The 23568-nt window shown below is 29.7% G+C and overlaps 1 protein-coding gene across 2 annotated transcripts; it reads right to left on the reverse strand.

Annotated features, from left to right (window-relative positions):
• Window positions 1-9353: 9353 nt before the first annotated feature.
• Window positions 9354-17478, reverse strand: LOC124836123 (pleiotropic drug resistance protein 1-like). Of its 2 annotated transcripts, XM_088116685.1 has the most exons (24): window positions 16536-17474; window positions 16300-16420; window positions 16120-16208; window positions 15926-16010; window positions 15654-15813; window positions 15467-15543; window positions 14832-14885; window positions 14659-14749; window positions 14270-14571; window positions 13889-14170; window positions 13483-13799; window positions 13200-13360; window positions 13010-13113; window positions 12771-12927; window positions 12566-12691; window positions 12323-12456; window positions 11916-12248; window positions 11305-11595; window positions 11136-11219; window positions 10896-11029; window positions 10504-10731; window positions 10242-10413; window positions 9837-10091; window positions 9354-9751 (listed from the first exon to the last, which is right to left on the reverse strand). In XM_088116685.1, exons 1-24 carry the CDS (start codon window positions 16841-16843, stop codon window positions 9485-9487), a joined length of 4332 nt encoding a protein of 1443 aa, XP_087972811.1. In that variant the 5' UTR covers window positions 16844-17474; the 3' UTR covers window positions 9354-9484. The 2 variants fall into 2 exon arrangements, with proteins under 2 accessions (XP_087972811.1, XP_087972810.1); XM_088116684.1 differs by having other exon boundaries at window positions 14270-14749; window positions 16536-17478.
• Window positions 17479-23568: the final 6090 nt, after the last annotated feature.

Raw genomic sequence — 23568 nt, forward strand, 5'->3', positions numbered from 1 at the left:
ATAAATTTTTATATTACTCATTTTTTACTGATACTTTAAATTTATTTATTTTTCCTAAAACACGATTAATCTTAATGTTATAGAAATTTAAGAGTTGATTAACTTCTCTTTCAATTTCTCCTTATTTAGAATAAAACGGTGATATTGTGTTTTTGACATTACAGTATTAATTTTTAAAATGTACTAAATTTTAATTGATAAAAATATCTTCATATATTATGGATTTTAAGATTAAAAATATTTGAATAATTTTTAATTTTATTTATTTTTTATTTTAAATTAAAAAATAAAAATTATTAAAATATTTTTGTATTTAAAGTATATCTTATTTAATGAATAGATATTTTTTTTCAACTAAAATTTAATACATTTTAAAAGGATATATATATATATATATATATATATATATATATATATATATATATATATATATATATATATATATATATATATATATATATATAGATACGTGAGTTGTCATGGAATCATAATACAAATTTTAGTTCTTACAAAATTCAGTAAAACAATTTAAACTAATACATTAAAAAATGTTGTATTTACTTTTCTTGTAAATTATTATCCTAGTTTTATTATTTTTTTAAAATTTATTCAGTAATAAAGATATTTTTTTATTTCTTATAAATATCATTAAGTTAAAAACAATATATATTACACATTATTTTGTTAATTTTTATCTTAATAAAATTTACAATAATATTTTTTATAAAAAATTAATCATTTAATTAATGTAAAAAATATTTTTTAAACATTTTTATTTTTATTAAATAAATATTTCATACCAAATCAAATATCAATTTTAATTTATATTTATTTTTATTAAAGTATTTTGATCATTCATTATATTACCTAATTATTTAATTTAATAAAATTAATTAACTTTTTAATCATATTGTTTTAGTCTCTTTTCTGCTTTAGTGTTGATGAATCATTTTTCTAATTTAAATCTATCTTCCAAATCAAGCAAGGTCTTAAAAGTATTAAAATGGGTGGGGACATTGGCAATGGTAAAAAAAGGAAAAGGTGAGTATAGTTGAATGGTATCACTCACTACTTGTTAACTACTTATTTTATTGGATTCTTTTCAAGATCAATTTTTTATGTAAATTAATACTTAAGTTCCCTTTAAACGGTTACTTTTTTAATATTCTTGTCCGTCGATAACTATCTAGGGATCTAAAAAGAAAGTTATAACCTAAATTAAATATAATAATCTTTGGTTCAACTAATTTAGTTCATAACTTAATGCTTTAGGTCGGCTTCACTTGTTGTAACTTATGAATCGATATATTTTGATAAAACAATAATTATATTTTAAACATTTGAAAATTATTGTATTAAATATCAGATTAATATATCTAAAATTGAAACTAAATTTATTATTATGACTTCTATTTTAAAAGTACATGTTTTATTTTAAATCATTTGTAAAATATAAAAAAAAGTATAACATAAATTGCGTAAGTATTTTTAGCTGAATTAGTTAAACTCGTGACCTAAATAAGTTTAAATCGAAAGTTTATAAACCGGTCTATATTCTAAAGTGATAACTGCACTTAAAAAAGTTAAAAATATATTTTTATTAAAAAAGCATATTACATTATAATTTATATATCAAATTATTATATTTAAAATTAACATTAGTTTGATTACCGTCGCGTATATTTTAAAAAAAGTATATTTTTTTATGTAAAATTACTTATTTATCTATTTTTTAAGTGGATCAGAATATTTTTTTTATTAACTTGCTGACAAAACATAAGATGGGAGAAATAAAAACGTAACATTTAAAAAATTGTTAAAGAATTGTACGATTAAGAAGTCAACTTTTCATCTATTTATTCTCGTAAATCATAACTACAAATCATTATGGTTTTCTTCTCTATTGCACAAAACAAAACTTGTTTTTTTAATCTGCACATTCATTCACTTTTTTTTAGTATGGATTTAGATTTCGTAGATAAGAAAAATTGAACATTATGTATAAAGAAAATCTATAAAACTATAATTAAAAAAGATATCAACTATATACATGAATTGAATTCATGTTTAATGAGTATTGTGTCTTCTCGACCAAATTTTCTCAAAATATTTATTAATAGTATTAAAATTAAAGTTTGATATTCATGATTTAGTATCATTACAATACACAAACATATATGCATTTTTAAATATTTATAAAATATTTAAATTTTAAAAATAGTAATTAAAAGAGTGTAATTGAAAAAAAATAAAAGGTATATATAATTATAGATATAGTTATAGATAAAATAAATTTTAGTTATTGAAATAAAAAATATTAGAAATGATATTGTGTAAATAATTATTTTATTATGATTATCTATTTAAATTGAAAAAATTAGTTACTAAAATAATAAAAGTGTAAATAATTTTTTATAATGAAAAATTATTTAAGTTTTAAAAAATAATTACTAAAATAATAAAATTGAAAAATAAGACATCAAAGAGACGTATCTAGATAATATCCATAATATATATGTTCATCCATCACTTTTTTATCCACCTTTATAAAATACTCATATACTTATAAACTTCTATTTTAATATTTTTTAGAATATCCCTTTTTAACAAAATAATAAAAAAACAATATTATGAAATAAAAACTAAAATCATTTTGAAAAATAAAATAATGTAGGGAAAGGTAGTTTACTTTTAAAGCAAAGATAAAATAAAAAATAGACAAGCATACACTTTATAGTCTTTTGACTAGAATTTTCAAACATGTTTATCACGTGATTTTTGAGGCTTTAATAACCTACTAAGTCATAACAAGATGATTCTGTCTTTGATAAACGTTACCATGTTTAAATTCTAAATAAACGACAGCTTAATTCATTACTTTTTTTTTTATTTTGATATAATTTAAATTAAACTAATTAAATTCAATAATTTATTCATGTTTAAATTTCTTATTTATAAATTTAATGATATAGAATTTTTTAATACGTAATTTTGCTTTTCTTACATGTTAAGAAAAGGACAGCAAATGTATGAACAAAACATAATTAAATTTGAGGAATTTTTCTCTTCTAAAACAGCAATTTGAAAATTATTTTATTATTTTTTTAATCTATTATAATATAAAAAAATATTACGATCTAAAATAAATGGTTACTACAAAATTTTGTCAACCATTATTACGATCTAAAAATATATTTTGGAACGTTTTTCTTATTAAGTATTTTCATTTTTTTAATATGAAACTTTGATTTACATTTAAGTTTTAATAGAAAGTTATATGGTTGCTCTTACATTACATAAGCAATGATGTTGGAGGCTGATATATACAGTGATGTTGGTTGGAAGTTGGATAAGAAAAATAACAAGTAAAAACGAAAACGACACGTTATGTGATATGATGTGATGTGTGTGGGGTTATGAATGTCAACCCCGAGATCGACAAATTTCATCATCACTTATGTATATGCATGTATTGACTTCACTATCATCAATTACGACATCTATGCACATAATTGCGACATCATTGTTGACTGAGGAGTGTTTATCAGACTTAATTATTATAATTAATAAAAATAAGTACAAAACATATCATACTTATTATTCACTTTGAATTAAATTTGGCCTTTGACTTTAGGCTATTAAATTAATCTATTAAGACAGAATCTTTGAATTTAATTCAACAACAACGCCTGCCTAATGGGTGAGTTTTTTCTTATTTCCATTTTATTTATTCTATACACAATATTCAAAATAAACATTATCTAAAAATTTATAAACAGCACCCGTATTATTATTTTAGAAATGAAAAAAATATATTTCTAAAATAATAAGATATATGATAAAAACCAAAACATGGCAAAAAAAAAAAGGCATGGCATAAATATTGATTACTTTAATACGGTATTTTCACTTTACATCCATCTGATATCATTTTCAGATTGGATTATTTTAAGTCCTTGATTCTCTAAGTGAAATTGTATTGCTCAAAATTATTTCGACACTTAAAAGTTGATATCATAATAATTCGATTAGCATATAATTTTAAATTTATAATAAAATATAATTATTTATCTTCTTATGATTTTGAGATAAATTTATAATTAATATAAATTTAATATAATTCAATATTTTTGATAAACTGATTATAGATTATATTAAAATGTTTTTAAATTTTCATGATTGTTCTATCACATGAAACGTATGTTCAAATGATTTTTTGATGCGAGCCCTAATGCACTTGTTCTAGGTCACTCAGGCTGATGATGCGTATAATTAAAATAGTTTTTTACTTAATCAAACGTGCATTCGTTCATTTAAGTTAGTTGTGATATTAAAATATTTTGTTTTATGCGTATAATTGATCTAAATTGGGTGATTGTGAAGAAATTGAAGATTTGGCACGTGCAAATTGAAGTGTTGGGTTTTGAACCATAATTTCAATTAGGTGTATGAATTGAAATTGAGGCAACAGGTGGCGAAATCAGAATTTGGAGTGGCGGTTCAAACCGTTCTTTTAAGTAGCCAGGGGAATCAAAGTGTGCTAGCAGGGTATGGGTTAAAGTGCAGCGTTGAATTCCTACACCAATTTTTTTGCCAAATATGATTCTTTACTATAAATTTATAATTTATTATTTATTTTAGGTTTAAACCCTCCCTTGGTCCTCAAGTTTATATGAAAATCTCAGTTGGGTCCTCAAGTTTTTTTCTGTCTCAATTGGGTCATATTTTTTGTAAAAGTGAGCACATTGTACCATAACCGTTAAGTGGTGTGAGACGGCGTTAAATTGGTGTGAGCTGAATTTTTTCATTTACTGACGTGACATTGTGCACTAAAATTGAAAGGCCACGTGGTGCCAGATCTTCTCCTCCCTCCCCCTCTGCTTCCTTCCATCGGCGCCACCCAGCTGCTAACACTTTCTATGTTCGCGGGGCATCTGGTTTCCCTGTTGATTTGAAGACCATAGAATCCATTAGGCAAACAATAGGAAACACAATCCTTAAAGTAAAGGGTAGCCCTTCAGAGATCAAATCTGTTCCTCAGGATTCTCCCTCCAGATCCCTGTTTAGTGGTCTTTTCAAGTCCAGATCTTTTGTATTAATCTGTGAAAAGCAACCTAATAAACCATGGTGTTCCAGAATGGTCCGAATGGAAAACATATTTGCGTCACTGATTATCCTCAAGTCGCACCTGCAAATTCAAATATCACATCGTTATATTAAAGCAAAGCCAAAATTAACGATGAAAAACAGAGAAGAGGATTAAATTACCCAAGAGCGTGTGCAGATTTGATGGCTGAAACAATGTTGGGATGCAAGGGGGTTCTTTTAAGGCACTCTGCAATGTGATCGACAGTGATTCCGTTCGAGTGGAGCTCCTCCATCCATGACCCTATCCTGAGTCAATTTTCAAACGCGAAAATGAGCATGGAGGATTTCAATTGCAGGATTCATGCACGAGTATCAGAGAAAAATGGTACTGTTACTGTACCATGAGAGAGGTCCAAGGCATGGTTTGCCTAAGTTGGTTGAATAGGTGGGTGAGACCCAACTCCGTGATGATCCATCTGTCACTGTCATGGTCGATTATGGTTCGATCGAAGTCGAAAACCACCGCCACGCTTCCGCCCATTTTAGCCCTTCTCAATCTACCACTGATTGAAAAAATTGATAAGCAAGGGAATGGTTCTGCTAGAGTGCAAGGTGATAGTATTGAAAGAAAGAGGGAGAAAATGGAATATGCTGTTGCTCCACATCCGGGGATTGGTAGTGTTCCCAAAGCCATGGAAGTTGAACAGGTTGCAGCTGGGTGGCGCCGATGGAAGGAAGCAGAGGGGGAGGGAGGAGAAGATCTGGCACCACGTGGCCTTTCAATTTTAGTGCACAATGCCACGTCAGTAAATGAAAAAATCCAGCTCACACCAATTTAACGCCGTCTCACATCACTTAACGGTTATGGTACAATGTGCTCACTTTTACAAAAAATATGACCCAATTGAGACAGAAAAAAACTTGAGGACCCAACTGAGATTTTCATACAAACTTGAGGACCAAGGGAGGGTTTAAACCTTTATTTTATATCTAACTCATTTACTGTTCAATAATTTTTTGAGCTCTTAGTTTCTTTATTTATTTGTGAATTTGAGTTAAATTATTAGTAAATTGTACTTAATATTTATGTTTTAAGAATTGTTTTTAATTTGAAAAGTTGTAGTACAAATTAAACAAACTGTATAAAAATAGTCATGTATAACTAATTTCCATTGAGGTCAAAGGTGAAGGAAAAATTAGAAAATAATTATATATTTTTATTATTAAAAAACACTTTTCTTATAAATAAATTCATCACAAAATATAGAAAACTCAATGTAAAATTTTCAAGAAAAATTTTGCAATAAAATAAACCATTATCGTAAAAAGAGAAAATGCAAATTTTTTGTGAGAAGAAAAACTACTGAACGTTATATTGTCATGAATTGCTGGACGATAAAAAAAAGCATCATTACACGTTAGTAGATGTTGGACAAAAATAACAATCTAAACTTGCAGTATTTGAGTTATTGAATAAAAACATGACTCGCGTTAGAGAGTTACAAGTTAAAAACATCGATTGTTTAGTCTTGTCGACGATAATGAAACCGTTAAACGAGTTTATCTGTCCTAATACACAAAGGTCAATATTTAATAATATTTTCCCAATAATTTTGGATTTTCTTCAATTTTTAAACTAATAAAATCATCTAGGCTACTTGAAAAAAACTTAAAGACGATTTGGAGTGCTGGAAAACTCTCCCTCCCCTCCTTAGGTTTCCTATTTCATCTATGATGATTTTTTCTCTTTTGGGATTGAAGAGAAAGATGAATTGCATATTAGAGATAAAAAAAAAAAAAATACGTGATTGAAGTTTAAAATAGTTGTTAGGTGTCTTAGGAAATAACCTTCATTTTCTTGAATAAAATTGTGTTATTAATATATATTTTTTTCCATATTTGATTTTCATGTTTAATGTGAATTATTTTCATTTGTGACTGTGTTTGGAAATATCTTTATAAACTCTAGAAATTGAATTGTCTATTAAAAGCTTATATTAAAAGAATTAGTTTATTAGTAATTTTAAATCTTGTATAAGAATTGACATAGTCATTAATAAATTGAAGGCTTAATATTGTTGATCCCAATTTTTGTCAGTTTTATTTGAAATGGTCCTAATTTTTTAAAATGTTCAATGTAGTTCTAAAGATCGTAATTTGTGTTTAATTTAGTCATTTTTGTAAAAACGTTGTTTAAATCATTAACGGCCAAATGTCCAACTGTAGAATCAGTGAATGACATGTCATTTAACTACTGACCTACCTTGACTGAAACATGACGCAGCCAATGAGGGACTGCCACGTGGCAGCCCCTTCCCCACCCAAAAAATTAGGGTTTCTGAATGCAAGGGGGAAATGGCTTCTGTCGTCACGCAAAGGAGAAACAACGCTGGAACTCTACTGTAAGCGCAATTTCTATGTAGGTGGGTTCTCGCAGGCTGCTGCGATTAGGGTTGAGGGCGCAAAGGTAGTGGTAGCCTGGGTGGTATCGCGACAGCCATGGAGGTTTGAACGATGCAAGGATTTTTGTCACGATTCTAGTTTGCGATTGTAGCTCGCCATAGTGGCAATTTGGGTTTTCTGCAGGTTTACGAAGACGGTGGAGGCACGAGGGAGGAGATGATGGTAGTGCGGCATTGACGGCGGCTAAGTGAAGTTCACATGGTGGTGGAATTTGCCCTCACAGTAGAGTTTGAACAATGCCGCTTACCGCGTGAAGAAGAAGCTTTGAATGGTTGATGGCGATGATTTTGGAGACTGTTCTCGTGGTGTGACCTGATGCGAGGTTTGTTGTGGTTGGCTGCTAGGCCACCATAGTGATGGCTTGAGAAGGAGAGGCAGTGGCGTTGATGGAGATCCATGGTGAAGGAAGGGGAAGATGGTTTTGGTGGTGTTTCTGGGTGGTTGCTGGACGAAGAACATGAAGACCAGTGGTTGCAAAAACGACTAAATTGAACACAAATTACAATCTTTAGGACTGCATTGAACATTAAAAAAAATGATGACCATTTCAAACAAAACTGACAAAAATTGGAACCATTAATGGTATTAAGCATTTGAAAATATTAATTATAATTTCTAATTAAAGTTGTTTTAATGATACTAATTTCCTGTCAAAAATGAAATTGTTTTGACTTTGTTTTTCTTTTTAAATTAAAACAAAAACTTATAATTTTAACACCCAAACCCTTCCTCTTCCCACAGACCGTTCATTTCTTCCTCCATTCTTCCTGTTTCCCATTTCCCTTTTGTCCTTCCATTTCCATATAAATTTTTGACATATTGGTGTGTTTATGCCAATAGATAACAAAATGTAGATCTACGGTGTTTAGAGGCTGCCACCAATATAAGTTCTTCCGGGCAAGAATAAAAGCAAGAGAAAAATGAAAGGAGAAGGCTAAGGTGACACAGGTTGAATAGAAAAGACATAGAAGAACTTCTTGTAATCACGGTTGGTGAGAGATAAAGTGACAAAAATTGAAGCTAGCTAAGATATAATGTGCTTAACTTTCGACTAAACGAAGCTATGAGTTTGTACTGTGACAATACTTTGGCTATAGCAATTGCTCACAATCTTGTGCAACATGATAGAACAAAACATTTGGAAATTGATAGACATTTCATCAAAGAGAAGCTTGAAGCTGAAATAATTTCATTTCCTTTTGTAAGATCAAAACTACAGTTGGTTAATGTTCTCACCAAATGAGTGTAAGAAGATTGTTTAATGAGTCTCTATTCAATTTGGGAATGTGTGATATCCATACACCAACTTGAGTGGGGTGCTAAGATATATCAATTATTCTATTAACGGATATTAAACAATCAAACATTGTGTTAGTTATAATTTAAATATTATTATAATTTGTGCACCTCTCATTTTTTTAATAGGATCCTTGTGTGTGTATATATATATATATATATATATATATACACACACGTGTGTGTGGTATTCTACTTTTTAAAATAATACATCAGAATTATTTTTTAAACCTTTTAGTACCACTAACATAAGAAAAAAAATGAAATGAGAAGGTTAAGATGACATTAGTTGAATATAAGAGACATAAGAACTTCTTGTAATTACGATTGGTGAAAAATAAAGTGACAGAAAAGAAATGAAAAATGGATCATAACATAATCTTACAACGCTAATAACACATAAATCTAAGTTCATATATAATATTAATATCATCTTCAACTCATAATCTTAAAAAAAAAAATTTTCCTTTTATAATATGTTTTTTTTATTCAATATAAAACTTAAGTTCACATTTGAAAATCTAATATTTTTATAGAAAGTAAGATACATTTAATTGATAAATAATAAATACACTATAAGATATTTTCTTACAAATGTTATATTCAACATTTCTATACAAAATACTGGAATGGTTTCCTAACGCCGCTGGAAATTAAACATCTTCACTGATACAGCAAAGACCAATGCAAAAACCAATGTGAATGCAATCATCACAGCTGCAACCACTCCAAGAAAATCATGCCTGAAACCAAAGTAACTTCTCACAAAGCCTTCCACTGTTGTTGTCCCAGAAGTGGATTCAATGGTTTGCTTTATATCTCCGTATTGTGAAGCCAACAATCCATACAAACTCCAAGAAATTGGATTTGCCCAACTGTACCACCTCCACCATACTGGGATCCTCTGTTAGACCATGCCAAAAATGAACAATATAATAAATTTTCTACCTTCTATATGCTTATAAATATGAAAGGAGGAAGAAACTTACAGGCCGTGGAACTATGAATCCTGAGAAGATATTCCACACTGAATAAAACCCAGCAGAAATTATAGTGGAGATGTGTTGGTTTGGGGTCATTGCCACTGCCATCATTCCATAGTAGGTGAAGTACAGGAAGGAAAAGTACATGAAGAATAGAAACCAGAAAAATTTAGCCACACTCCATTCATAACCAATCATTGCATAAATTATAATGCTAAAGACTGCAGCCTGTCCAAGTACATATGGGAGCTCAATCACAACCTGCAACAGAAATATAGATTAGAAAGAAAGAAAGGCAGAGGTAAATTATTTTTCATTTACTTTCTATATCAAGTGTTGGGAATATTGTGATTTAGGATGATATCTAATACTGAAATAAAAGAGATGTATTCAAAAGGTGGAATTGCTTGCCTGAGCAAAAGCATATGGAAAAGCTGAATACATTCCAGCTGCTCTTTCCCTATAAAACACTGTCCGCTCAACAGCAACTACTGGCTGCACTGAGTTAGCATTCTTAACACCAAGAAGGATCACAGAAGCATACATGGAGCCCATTGAATTGAAAAGATCTTGTTGCCTTTCACTGCAATAATTGATGGGGAAATTTCATGTTTGATCAAACAGCAACAAAAGAAATGAGATTGACATGTCCAAGTTTCTTGTTTGATCTTACATTTTGGAGCCAAGGTTCCAAAACATGCTCCCAAGCAAAACAGCTATAGTAGTTGTGTATAGAAATCTTAGGGCAGTGTATTGAGCATTGCGCCAGTAAGACCAATGTTGTTTCCACAAGCAAGCCATGCATTGGGTGAAGAAGGAAGTTGAGTACTGTGAAGAAAAATAAAGGTCTTTCGAACCAGGAGATGGAGTACTCAATTCTTTAACTAGTGTTTTGGTTCTCCTGAGGCAAATGCCAAAGATCATATATTAGCAACCATTCTACTTCTGAACTGAAAATAGTTCTAATAATAAACAAAATATTATTGAACTTTTAGACCTTAAGTGCTTTCTATCAGATTACTTTCGAGTTTGTAGTTTTATTGAACTATATACAACTGGAAATACCTGTATAACTCTGAATGTTTGTACACATCGGCAAAATCAATCCCCAATTCCAATTCTTTTGCTGAACTTGTGACTTCCAACATCCATGTTGCTGGATTATAGCCATCTTTAATCTTACTGATACCTTGGATTTCCTTCAGAATAAAAGCATGACAAGAGTGAAACTTTTGCATGAAGATAACGATTTGAAGCAAAACATGAGTTCAGTATCCCTTATTTTCATAGCATTTCTACTTTTACCTCAAAGTAACTAATCAAATTGGAAGAACGATGTCCAAGTGGGCCCGCATATATCTCTTGCCCTCCTTGCTTCATCAGTAAAAGCTGCATTTTGTTGTGACAAAAAAGGTTAGAAACATGGTTATGGAAGAGAGCAGAATAAATTTGCTGAACTGGTTCTGTTTTTCACCTCATCAAATGATTCAAATATGTCTATGCTAGGCTGATGAATGGTACAAACAACTGTTCTTCCAGTGTCTACAGTGTTTCTAACCGTTCTCATGACAATAGCTGCTGCTCTTGCATCTAGCCCAGAGGTTGGCTCATCCATGAATATTATGGAAGGATTTGCCACAAGTTCAACCGCAATTGTCAACCTTTTACGTTGCTCTATTGAGAGACCATCAACACCTGGCAATCCGACTATTGCGTGCCTTAGTGATTTCAATTCCACAAGTTCCATGACTTCCTCAATGAACATCTGCAAACCACATTAATCAGTGTCAAACATCGAATTGGTCTTTTTTTTTGACACACATAATCTTGTTTCCTTCATTATTTATGACTTAATACTTCCAATCATTAATGTTAATTGATTCCAGTTTTGGCGCTTACGAATTACTGAGAAAATTTACTTGCAAACTTTAATGTATGGGTTTGTCACAACTCATTCCAGAAAAGGCAATAGTACTAGATTGTTTCAATAAGTCAGATTAGACAAGAATGCAGCATGACTGAAATGGTTAAACTAAAATGAATAAGCCTGAAAGACAGTAAAAGGCATAACATTTAGATACCAACCTTTCTGGTTTGAGCATTGATGTCTGGAGACAATCGGAGCCAAGCTGAATAAACCAAGGATTCATACACAGTGACATGAGGAGAGTGGATGTCGTTTTGCTCGCAGTATCCTGAAATTCTTGCAAATGTTTCTTGTTTCTTCTGATACCCGGAGATTGTGATGTTCCCTCCAACATATCCTCCAGTTTTTCTACCAGCAAGAACATCCATCAGAGTTGTTTTGCCTGCTCCAGTGACACCCATTAGAGCAGTGAGAACACCTGGCCTGAAGGATCCACTGACACCCTTCAAAAGAACCAATTTATTCTCAACAACTCCTTGGTTCCTCATTGCCTGCAAGTGTTTGATAATTTTTAATCAGAGTAAATGCAAGAGTTTTCAAATGGTTTGTTTTGTTTCTAAATTACCTGTGGCATGTCCACAGCATATGTTACTTCATCAAAGGTGATAGAATGTGATTCAAAAGGAAGAACCATTCCTCTATTTCCAGTGGGTAAAGTATGAGAAGGTGTATTTCCACATATACTTTCGCCCTTTCTCACTGTGATCGAAGTAGTTCCAGCGTTATCCATTAGACGTAATGTGGATTGAAAATGAACTATTACAAATCTAGACTTGACTGTGTTATCTGTTGTTAAGAGAAGAAGTACCTTTAGTTGAGTGTTCGGTAAAGTTATATTTTATGGATCTCATCACATTAGTTCCTTTATTACTACCACCATTTTGCTCATTGTTTTCAGGTTCTTCGGATATAAAAGCATGTTGCTTCCCTGGTGCTGCAAAATCAATTTTATCACATTAATAGATAGATTTACCTTATATGGTTTATTGTATATTTAAGTTGAAGATCCTCACTGCTCAAATACGTAAGAGCAAGGATGTAGCCAAAGTTGAAAAGTAATGTGTATCCAATCAAAACCGCAACGCCTATCCAAAACCAATACGATTGAACGAAGAATCCCCGTGATTTCAAAACTTCGATTCCAAGAGGCTCCGTAGAGTTTGGTAGAACCTACCATAAGAAATTATGTTCAAATATCATGCTATTTATATAATGAAGAAGACATAAAAGTATATATTATTTAAAAACTTACATGTCCCCATCTCTCTGCAAGGAACTCATTATTTACCAAAGCATTCTGTCCATACATCATAGGTGATATCCAGAAGCCCCATAGCCACCATTTTTTTATGTTGTCTGGGGGCATAAAGAGAACAAAAGTGTATTTTTAGTGTAGAACATAATGGAAAGTATGGCATTGGTCTATTTTGTATCCATGGTACCTTTTGATAAGATAAAACCACTCATAGCAAAAAGGACGGTTAGTGTGAATGACCCCATAGTTAAAGCTACTTTCAATTCCCTCCCAATTCCTGCAATAAATCGGAACAATGCGGAAGCCATCTGGTTCACTAGTAAAAGAACAAGGTATTGCTTAAAAAACCTGCATTATGTAGACATAAAATGCATGTCATTTTTTATTTGCAAGGTTCGAGTAGAAAATGAGACTAGAAAAGATCTACGAACATGATTGCAGAGTATGTGTAAAAACAAACTTCTTTTTACCTTCCTATATTTGGATCAAATCCAATGACATAGTAGGTTAGGAATAGCCAAACAGCAACTTCCACAAAAGTCATAGGGATTTTTAGGATCCATGCAGGAAGAGCATATGCCCATGAAGGAAAAAACAGATTATCCCTTTGCTTGTAGAAAACAGGAAGCCTTAAAACGGCCATGGAAAGTTCAGCAAGTCCATTGAACATAACCACAACAACGCAATAGAACAATGCACCCACATATATCCCGCCATCAGCCACTGAGTCTCTGCGCATCTCAGTCCGGAGGAAGATGGTCATGGTAATAAATGCCATTACAGCAAGCTAAAAGGAGGGGGCAGCTATCAGTGTAAGATAATAAAAGCTTTAGATGACATGACAATAAAATGAACCATTCTAATTTCAGAACCTACTTGGCTCAGCCTGAAGGTGTAAACAAACGAATTGCGTTTGATAAGTAAATATTCTCTAGATAAGCAAGCTTTTAACAGTTCCCATTTCCCCACTCCAAACTTTTTGGTTGTCAAAGCAGCTGGGTGACTCTTAGACTTGTCAAATTCCCTATCAAGTTCTTCACGAAGGCTTCTCCCAACATGAAATGACTTGAGTGCCTCTGAGAACTCTTTGGCTGTGATAAATCTATAAGGTTGATCTTTGTGTGCCCAGTACTGTTCTTGATCTTTCCTTGATGTTACCTATAGCATAGTAATCAATGGCCAAAATTAAATTTATAAAACTCTCTTGTACTTTTGCAGACAGTTTACATTGTTGAGACAATACACAAGGACACTTACTTCTTGCAAAAAATCTGCCACACCTTTCCTCTCAGGACATTGAAAACCCATTGATTCGAAAAATTCAAGCACATATTCGCGTGGACCCTGGTACACTATATGACTATCAGAGAGTAGAATAATGTCATCAAAAAGATTGTAAGTCTCCGGCGCTGGCTGCAAGAGTGAGATCACTGTGGTTCCTTTGAGAATGTGAACAGATTGCTTGAGTGAGTTCACAATCTGGAAGGTTGTTGAGCTATCCAGACCAGTAGATATTTCATCCATGAATAGAGCTTTAGCTGGTCCAACCAGCATCTCTCCTGCATTTACAAGTTTATAATTATTAAATTTCTCACGTAGATTCATTTTATTGAGTAGTGCAGAGTTAGTACACTTCGTTATTGTACCTGTTGTAAGGCGTTTCTTTTGTCCACCAGAGATTCCCCTTAACATTGCATTTCCCACAACAATATCAGCACAGATTTCAAGTCCTAAAATCTGCAAACAGAAATGAGTCACTAAAAGAAAATATCATAATGAATCATGATAATTGGAGAAGCTTTAGAAAAAATATTTATACCCTTAGGATGTAATCTGTTATCAAATTTGCCTTCTGGCCTTCAGTTGCTACAGCCTGAGTATTAAGAATCAAAAGGAGAACCACTTAATATCTGTATGGAAAAAAGAAACTGTTGTTTCAACTATAACTAATAGAGATGGCAACTGTTGGAGTTGGTGCCCCTAATTTTTGGCCTGGCCCAAAAGCTTGGAGGTGCAACCAATTTGGTGATGAAATAGTTGAGTATGCTCTTGTGCTAGAACTTTTATATGCAATAATATAGTTAATTTTCAACATAGTGAACTGTTTATCCTCTGCCCGTAATTTACTTTCTGTGAAGAGTTTTCTACGTGAAATCTGTGTTCATTCTTTTCTACTCTCTTTACCTCCACATTATTTCTAATGGTAACTGAAATTATTAGCCACTTCTCTGTTTTGCTTTTCGTACATCTAATTTATCACTTACGTTTTCTTCAAAAGAAAATTCTTCTGGATGAGAAATTTAGTAATCAATAGCAAGAAGTTGAACAGCTATAATAGTACAATTGCTAAGCTGTAAGCTGTTATACTTTCCTCTCTTTGGTTTGAACGGTTATCAGTAATCAGAAATACAAAAAGGCAAATGAGAAAAACACATTCGTGATGGACTCTGTTACCTTCATGTAGACATCAATATCTGGATCAGGCATGATATTTGCCTGCTTTTCTCTTCTGGACAATTCTGCAAGCAAATCTGCATAAAGCCATAGTTTTTACAGATAATCAAACCTTAAATTTCACGGACAATGTTAGCATGTGTTTTCAACATTGAATTTAAACAAAAGTCATTATGGGCAGACTAACCATAACGAGTTCCAACTCCTTGAACTCTTGCTGAGAAGGCCAAGGTTTCTCTGACAGTCAACTCTGCAATGTGAAGATCATTTTGATTGACATATGCTGCAGTTCTTTGGGGTACAAACTCATCCATCCCATGACCGTTATAAGTCACCTTTCCAGAAAACTGACCAAGAAACCACACTATATTACATAGAGATACAGGATTAAAAATAAAGAGAAAAAACACATGAAAATATCTTTCGAACAAACAAATTCATTTTCTTTGATGCCCCAACCTTTAACTTTGGATCAAGTCTTGCTGCCAAGGCCAACAATAGTGTGGTTTTTCCGGAACTTGGAGGGCCCAAAAGTAATGTCATTCTGAACAGGAGGAAATGGAAACATTATATTGGTTCCGAAGAGGCTAGCCAATTACGGTATACGGATCTAGTCTACCAATAGTTATATAGAACACCACTTTCACTGTTACCTGCCAGGCTTTATTATTCCACTAACATCCTGGAGAATACGTATATGTTGTTTGCTACTTCGTAGAATACAAAGAGAGTTCAACAGACCCTTTTAAGGAGAAAAAGTGAAACCAAATTAACAAGTTAGAACTCCTTGTGTAAGGTCATGTATATACACGAAAGCTGGTAGCAATACTCACCTCCATAATATTAACCATGAAGTTAGTGAAGGTAGGCAAAGCTCTATTTCCTACACGAGCTTCTGCTTGGACATTCAAGTTCTCAAACCGAACCTCTATAGCAGGAAGATCAATTCCAACTCTGATATCATCAAATCCAAAGAAGAAAAATAGGAACAGAAGAAGCCATCCATGAGTTCAATTCGATCAAAGACACATCTTCATTAATCAAGAAGAAAAGAGAATGAAAATCTCACTTATCAATACGTTCCCTTAGCTTTAGCAAAAACTTCTCATTATCCTCTTCAGCAGTTCTCACCAGTCTTTCAAGCAAGACTCTCCTTTCTTGCAACCCAAGTTTGTGCACATCAATCTCATCCACTCTCCCTTCGGATGAAGTGAGCAAAGCTTTCCTCATACGGGAAATGGTGGGAAGTTTCTGAATGGCAGCCCATTTGAGAGCTTCTTCATCATCCTCTCTGTGGAATGAGTTTGAGAAGATATCCGCATCACTGTCCCTCCAAATGGATGAACTGCCATTCCTGAAACTACCCTCACTCTCCATTTAACCAGACAAAAAAACAAAACAAAATACAACCTTAAACACTGCAACCACCGCTGCACCTAGTAACTGTTTCCCAGAAACAAAAACATTATCAGTTAGCTTTGCCGATGTTTTTAAGTGGTTAAAAGGATCTCATTCCTTTCCCTTAACGAGACACGCGATATATATGTATGGAGAGTGAGGAAGGAATTAAAAGCATGCATTTTTAGCAGGGTCAAATATGGTGGGTGGGTTTCGAGGTGGCAACATATGCATATCTGCGAACAAGTTTTCTAAAGTTCATTAGAACAGAGATATACGTCGAAAAGGGTTGGGAGATCACAACCATGTGTGGCCACCTTGACGCGGTGAAGATGCTACACTATTTTATTACTTCACACCACAGAAATGTTGAATAAAAGAAGTATTACCTGTGAGACATATGGGAAATGGAGACCCTATATATTTTAATAAGATATGTATCAAAATTGAGTTGACCTTACTCATTAATAAATATATTTTTATACTTCAATTTGTAACCTAAACATAGTACTTTCCTTGTGCAAGAAAGGTTATATTTCTATATGGAAGGACAACTTATACTTCTGATATTTTTATGTATTTTTTTTTCATAGCAGCAGAACCATACTTTTTTTATGTGAAAACTGATGAGACACCAACAGCTTGGCGTGAATAGTAAGCACTTTCGGCCTAAAGGATTTGATTATCAGGTCTTGTGATATGAAATAAACTTAATTGGAAGGAGATTCCTTAAACTGGGTAGAGGAAACTATTGCAAAAGAAAAGACAAAAGGTATTATTCATAAAAGCTTGGGATCACACTTCCAAAGGCATAATTATTGTTTGTTTTCATGGGTTACTATTTTTTTGCAAATTACTAAAGCACTTTTCTTTCTAATATTTATCAAAACTTTTGTTTAATTTTCTACTTGTGTGGTTTTACAAATTTTCAATTTTATTATGGTTGTTTTCTTTAACAAAATGAGTCAATTTTTGGTAGTTTAGTTTGAAACGTACTACTTTATTTCAAAGCTAAACTGGTAGTTTGCGTTAAGTCATGGAATTTAATGCATGTTTTAATGTTGATCTTTTTATTATTTCTATACTAGCATGTGGACCCGGCACAGATTTTTTAAAAATTATATTATTTTTATTATATTAATTTGAATTTTTTTTAAGAAATTATAATTTAATATAAGTATTTTATTTAATAAAATTAAATAATAATATGATTGTTTTTATGATAAGAATGTAATTTAAGTTATTTAAATATATTTTTAATAAAGTATATTGTATATAACTGTTTTAAACAATATATTGAGAGTATCAAAATAAATAATTTTGAGTTAAATTTTACATAAAATATTAGTTAGACAGTAAAAAAATTATAAAGAGTAAGTTTTCTAAAAATAAAAAAGATAGAAGATATTAAATAAACTACTCTAATATTACAAATGATAAATCTCGGAGAAAAGTGTAAAAAGTAACAAAGGTTAAATGATGTAAAAAAGTGGTAAATTATAAAAATATAAAAGTTAGATGATGCACCCAAAAATGTAAATAGTAGAGGATATAATTGTAGCGAGTAGAATTTGTAAACATACAAATGTTATACACGCTATGGAAGAATGTAAAGACAAAACAATTTAAAAATGTAAAAGATAGATCATACAAATGTACAATAGTGATTGTTTGTAATTTTATATTTGTTTGTAAAACTAGAAGAAAAAAATATTGTTAAAAAGACTTGTCTAATATATATGCATGGATATATTAGGATGGAAAGGAAAAATGTGCAGGTACGATGTTCATGGATAAAATTATTAAACTATTTATATCTATCTCAGTGAGTATTCGTTATCCACAAAATATAATAAAAAATTAATTTTTATTTTTTAAATTAATTTAATTAAAAATAAAAATAATTTATATTTTATTAAGTTAAATTTAATTAAAATTAAATTTTAATTTATATTTAATTTACTTTATATTTTAGAGTTAAATATGTTTTTAGTTCCTAAACTATCAAACGAATTTGTTTTTAGTCCTTCCTTCAAAGTAAGGTACATATTTAACCCTATATTTTTTATATATATTTTTGTAATTTTATTTAAATTTTATTTCAAAAATATATAAAATATATTTTTAAAATCTTTTGCAGTATCCGCAGTCGCGGGTATTTTCTAAACAAATATCTATACAGATAACGAGCAAGTTGCAGGTTATATTTATTTTTTGCAGATCGAGTTGCAGATAGACACTATCCATACTCGACTCAACCTATTGTCATTTTTAGTGACCATGCTTACTTATTAATATATGAAGAAACTTGTCAATAATGAATGTATGAAAATACTTGTATATTGTGTGCTTTTATACTTATTCTACTATATTGATCATATGATAAATTCATCATATTATATAGTCTTATCAGCATAGGTGAAAACTTCAATATTGTTTTATGATTATGATAAGCTTGAATCATTTGATTGTTCAGATCATTTGGACATGTATCATCTAATAAATGTATTTTGTTATCAAATCTGATCATTTCAACTTATATCATATTGTTTGTGTATCATTAACCATAAATGTTGAATTTGAATAAGATAGTAATTATTATTTGTATAATTTACTGTTTATTTATTTATATAATTAACTACTATTTATTATAATTTATTAACATTTATTACGAATAATTTATTATCATTAATTATATTTATTGTATTATTTATTATATATATATATATATATTATTTATTACAAATTAGTTTAAATAATGTATTATTTAAAGACTTAATTATATTTTAAGTTTCTCATAAATTAATAATTTTAATAGAGTTGCTAATTAATTTTATGGTTTACAGTACTCAATATTCAATTGAGTTCATAAGCCAATTTGTTAATGTGTTTTTGTTAACGAGGTGAATGTGGAATGACTGACATGGTTGTTATGATACAACCGGTTGAATTTTCACATGTTAATTGTTTTATAACTTTATAATTTTATAATTTTAAAATTTATATTTTGATAATTTTATAATCTCATAATTTTATAATTTTACAATAACTTTATAATTTTCTAATGTGTCAATTGAAAGTTCTTCTAAGGGTCTTAAATTTATTATTATTTGTTCTGAACTATTAATTAAGTGTTTATTAATTATAATATTTTCACATTCAACTAAAAATATTAAAAGAATTATAATTTCATAATTTTATATTTTGATAATTTTATAATCTCATTATTTTATAAATTGTTTAATGTGTCAATTGGAAGTTCTCGAATTTCAGAGATCTTAAATTTATTATTATTTGTTCTAAACTATTAATTAAGTGTTTATTGATTATAATATTTTAAGTAAGACCTTATATTTCGTTATAAAATGACGTCGTTAAAAACGGTGCAAATAAATGAATTTAAATAATTTTTTAATTTAAAAAAAGAGTATAGAAAAGTTTCTGCCGCATCATCATCACCATCTTCAGACAAATCCTAATTTCTTCCAAGAAACCCTAGCCACCGCACCATCCAGCGCCGTCACTGTCATCCTCAGCGGTAGCGTCCTCTCCAACACATCACGCACCACCATTAAAGCGTCTTCTCCCTTCTGTTGCACCTCCATCACCTTTGCATCTCATGTTCGTTCTCGCGTCACCACCCAACGCGATCCCTTGTTATGCCGTGACTACAAATCTTCACCATTTCACCCTCGCACCAGCCAAATCGTCGTCGTGTCAGCAGCACTGCCGTCTAATCTCCACCACAGAATCGTCCACCACTAACCACCAGTCAAATCGCCAACTGCTGCAGATCGCGAAACGCCACTCTTCTCTACCACTAATTGCGCTGCTGCTTGCCTCCACCTGCAACCACAACCAGACCTGCAAGCAAATTGTGGAGACCTAGGGTTTCTCGCGTTTTTGTCGCATAACTTTGGTGGTGGCGTGTGATGCGTTGGAGAGGACGGTTGAGGATAGACGTGTGTCACATGCTTATGAGATGTCACACATTTGCACAGTTATGTTTTTAACAGCGAACATGACCGGATTAAATATTTTTTAACAAAATATAACTTTTTTAAAAGTTTGGATTATTTTAAACCAAACCCTTAAAAATAGGGATCATATGTATTAAAACTGACTTAAATAAACACTCATTTAAACTATTCAAAGTTTTTTTAAGAAAGTGGTGAACAACCTTTTGAGGACTCTTCAGAGTGGTTATTATTTAAAAAAAAAATTAAAATAGTGAAATCCAAAATTATTTAACATTTAAAATTTCGAAAATTTCCACTATCTAATAATAATAATAATAATAATAATAATAATAATAATAATAATCTAATGTAATGTAATAATTAAAATAATAATGTAATTCTGTGACTAATAATAACATAATTAAATAATTTAACAATTACATGACTAATATATTACGAATATTAGTAAATCATAAATAATAATTTTACTTTTTATTATTATTTATTCCGAGTCATTGGTATTTATTATATTTATTTATATTATCTATTGTTATTTATATTAACGATTTAATATTATTTATTTTTATGTATTTATTATAAATTATTTTACTATTATTTATTATGATTTCTGTTTATTATAGTTTATTACAAATCATTTTACTATTATTTATCATATGTATTTATATTTTATTTATTTATTGAGGACACCTATTTTTATCTCTCGCATTTTACGTTACTTGTTATTACATTAATAAATTGATATTATAATTCATATAAAAAATATTTGTTCATTACTCCATTGACCATTCGTTTTAATTTTAAATAAGAACACTTTTTTCTTCTGACACGTAATTTTCCTTTTTAACATGTAATTTATAAAAGTTTGAATGCTACGTATAAGTTAACTTAAAAAATAATCATTAAACTAATTTTAAAATGCAATTTAAAAAAAAATGTATTTGTTATATTTGAATACTCAAAACACGCATATATATATATATATATATATATATATATATATATATATATATATATATATATATATATATATATATATATAATAACATACCACCATAAAACTGTTTAAGCTTTGAAAGAATTAAAAAACAGTGATATGATTATCACTAATGACAAAAAATCAACATTGATAACGATATAAAACATCCATGATGATTAATGAGATAAATACAAAGAAAAAATGATCTGCCAAAGTTCCTTATAATAAAAGGAAAGGCTATAGAGTGAGCAAGTTAATAAAGGAATGTGTGCCAGAATTTAAATCAATTTGAAAAAGAAGGATTAGACGTCATTAAGCTATTTAATTAGCCAATAAATTCTAATAAATATGCATTGGGGGGTGCATCTTCCTTTATCTTAATTCTTTTCGGGAAATTTGGATGGCCCATGCCTTTATAAACTGCATTTAATACAATAATAAATTTATATTAAAATTGATGTAAAAAATATCTTTTTTTTTCAGAACACCATTAATTCACTATTCTCGTTGTAAAAAAAATAAAAATCGTTGAACTCTAATTCTTAAGTACATTTTTTTATAAAGTTTTAAATACAGCTAATTTTTGTACTTCCAAGTTCAAACTACACCTTGAAAATTCAAGTGTAAATTATTTGGTAATTTGGTAACACTTGAAATGGAAAAAAAAAATTAAAATAAATATAAATATAAATAAAACATACAAACAATACAATTAAGTCTTACTGTATATAACTAAAATATACTACTATTAAATATAAGCTATGAAATAAGCAACACTATGAACATTACAATTTGCGTTGAAATATTGGAAAAAAAAAGTCAAAAACAAATTTCACAGAAAAAAAAAATTTCTTATTTGACTCGAGATTTTTTCCATATATAACCATCCAAAACAACTCAATCTCCTATCTATTTATGGACATCACAAAATTTCTTACACCATACCAAATTTGTCAAACCATTTATTTTGTATCAGTGATTTGTATTTTATATCAGTTTACCTTCGCAAAAATAATTAGCAAAGTCTAAAGGAAAATTCTACCCAAAATAAAAAAATTAACACAAAAAGTAAATTAAAATTTTAATAGATAATATAATATATTGTGATTTAATTATATTTAAATCAATATTTTTATATTATATTTATTATTATGCTATTAAATAAAATATATAATATATAATTTAATATAATTATTCACTATAATTTATTTATTAATTTGATCAAATTTTTAAAGAGAAAAACTTATAATATTTGATAAAGTAATCTACGGTACATTGTGATAAGTTTCAAATATGATAGAAGAACTGTGAAATCTAATTAAAATGTGAAAATACAGATTAATTTTAGTAAAATTCATACTAAAGATTTTTTATAATTACTAAATATATATTTATTATTATTATATATGTATATATTCCTAAAGAGAAATAAATAGTTGGTAGAATTTAAGTATAAATTTAAGTCATAATTAAAAAGGAAAAAAAATAAGTAACATATAATAAAAAAAATTCATAAATTTATTATTTTAAGCTTTTATATTGAGATGTCTTATTTAGTTTTGATTCATAGATGAACTTTTTACACAATAAAATTAAATGTTTAGCCAGTTAAAGATTTCAACATCTTATATTGCGTAATTTCTTTTATATAAGTAAACAACCAAGTTTATTAAAACCTCTTACAAAATCTATATTAGTCTATTTAAAATCTTTGTATATAGTTATTTCATAAATTAAAAATACTTATA

This window comes from Vigna umbellata, chromosome 5 (genome assembly GCF_029865625.1).
Source record: "Vigna umbellata cultivar VRB3 chromosome 5, Vumbellata_1.0, whole genome shotgun sequence".
In the NCBI taxonomy this organism is placed as follows: Eukaryota; Viridiplantae; Streptophyta; class Magnoliopsida; order Fabales; family Fabaceae; genus Vigna; species Vigna umbellata.

Coding starts and splice junctions, on each gene's coding strand:
- LOC124836123 (XM_088116684.1), bottom strand. CDS start 16,843: ATGGAGAGTGAGGGTAGTTTCAGGAATGGCAGTTCATCCATTTGGAGG. Junction 12,249..12,322: donor ATGCTGTGGACATGCCACAG/GTAATTTAGAAA, acceptor AAACACTTGCAG/GCAATGAGGAACCAAGGAGT. Junction 9,752..9,836: donor GATTCATAGTTCCACGGCCT/GTAAGTTTCTTC, acceptor ATGGTCTAACAG/AGGATCCCAGTATGGTGGAG.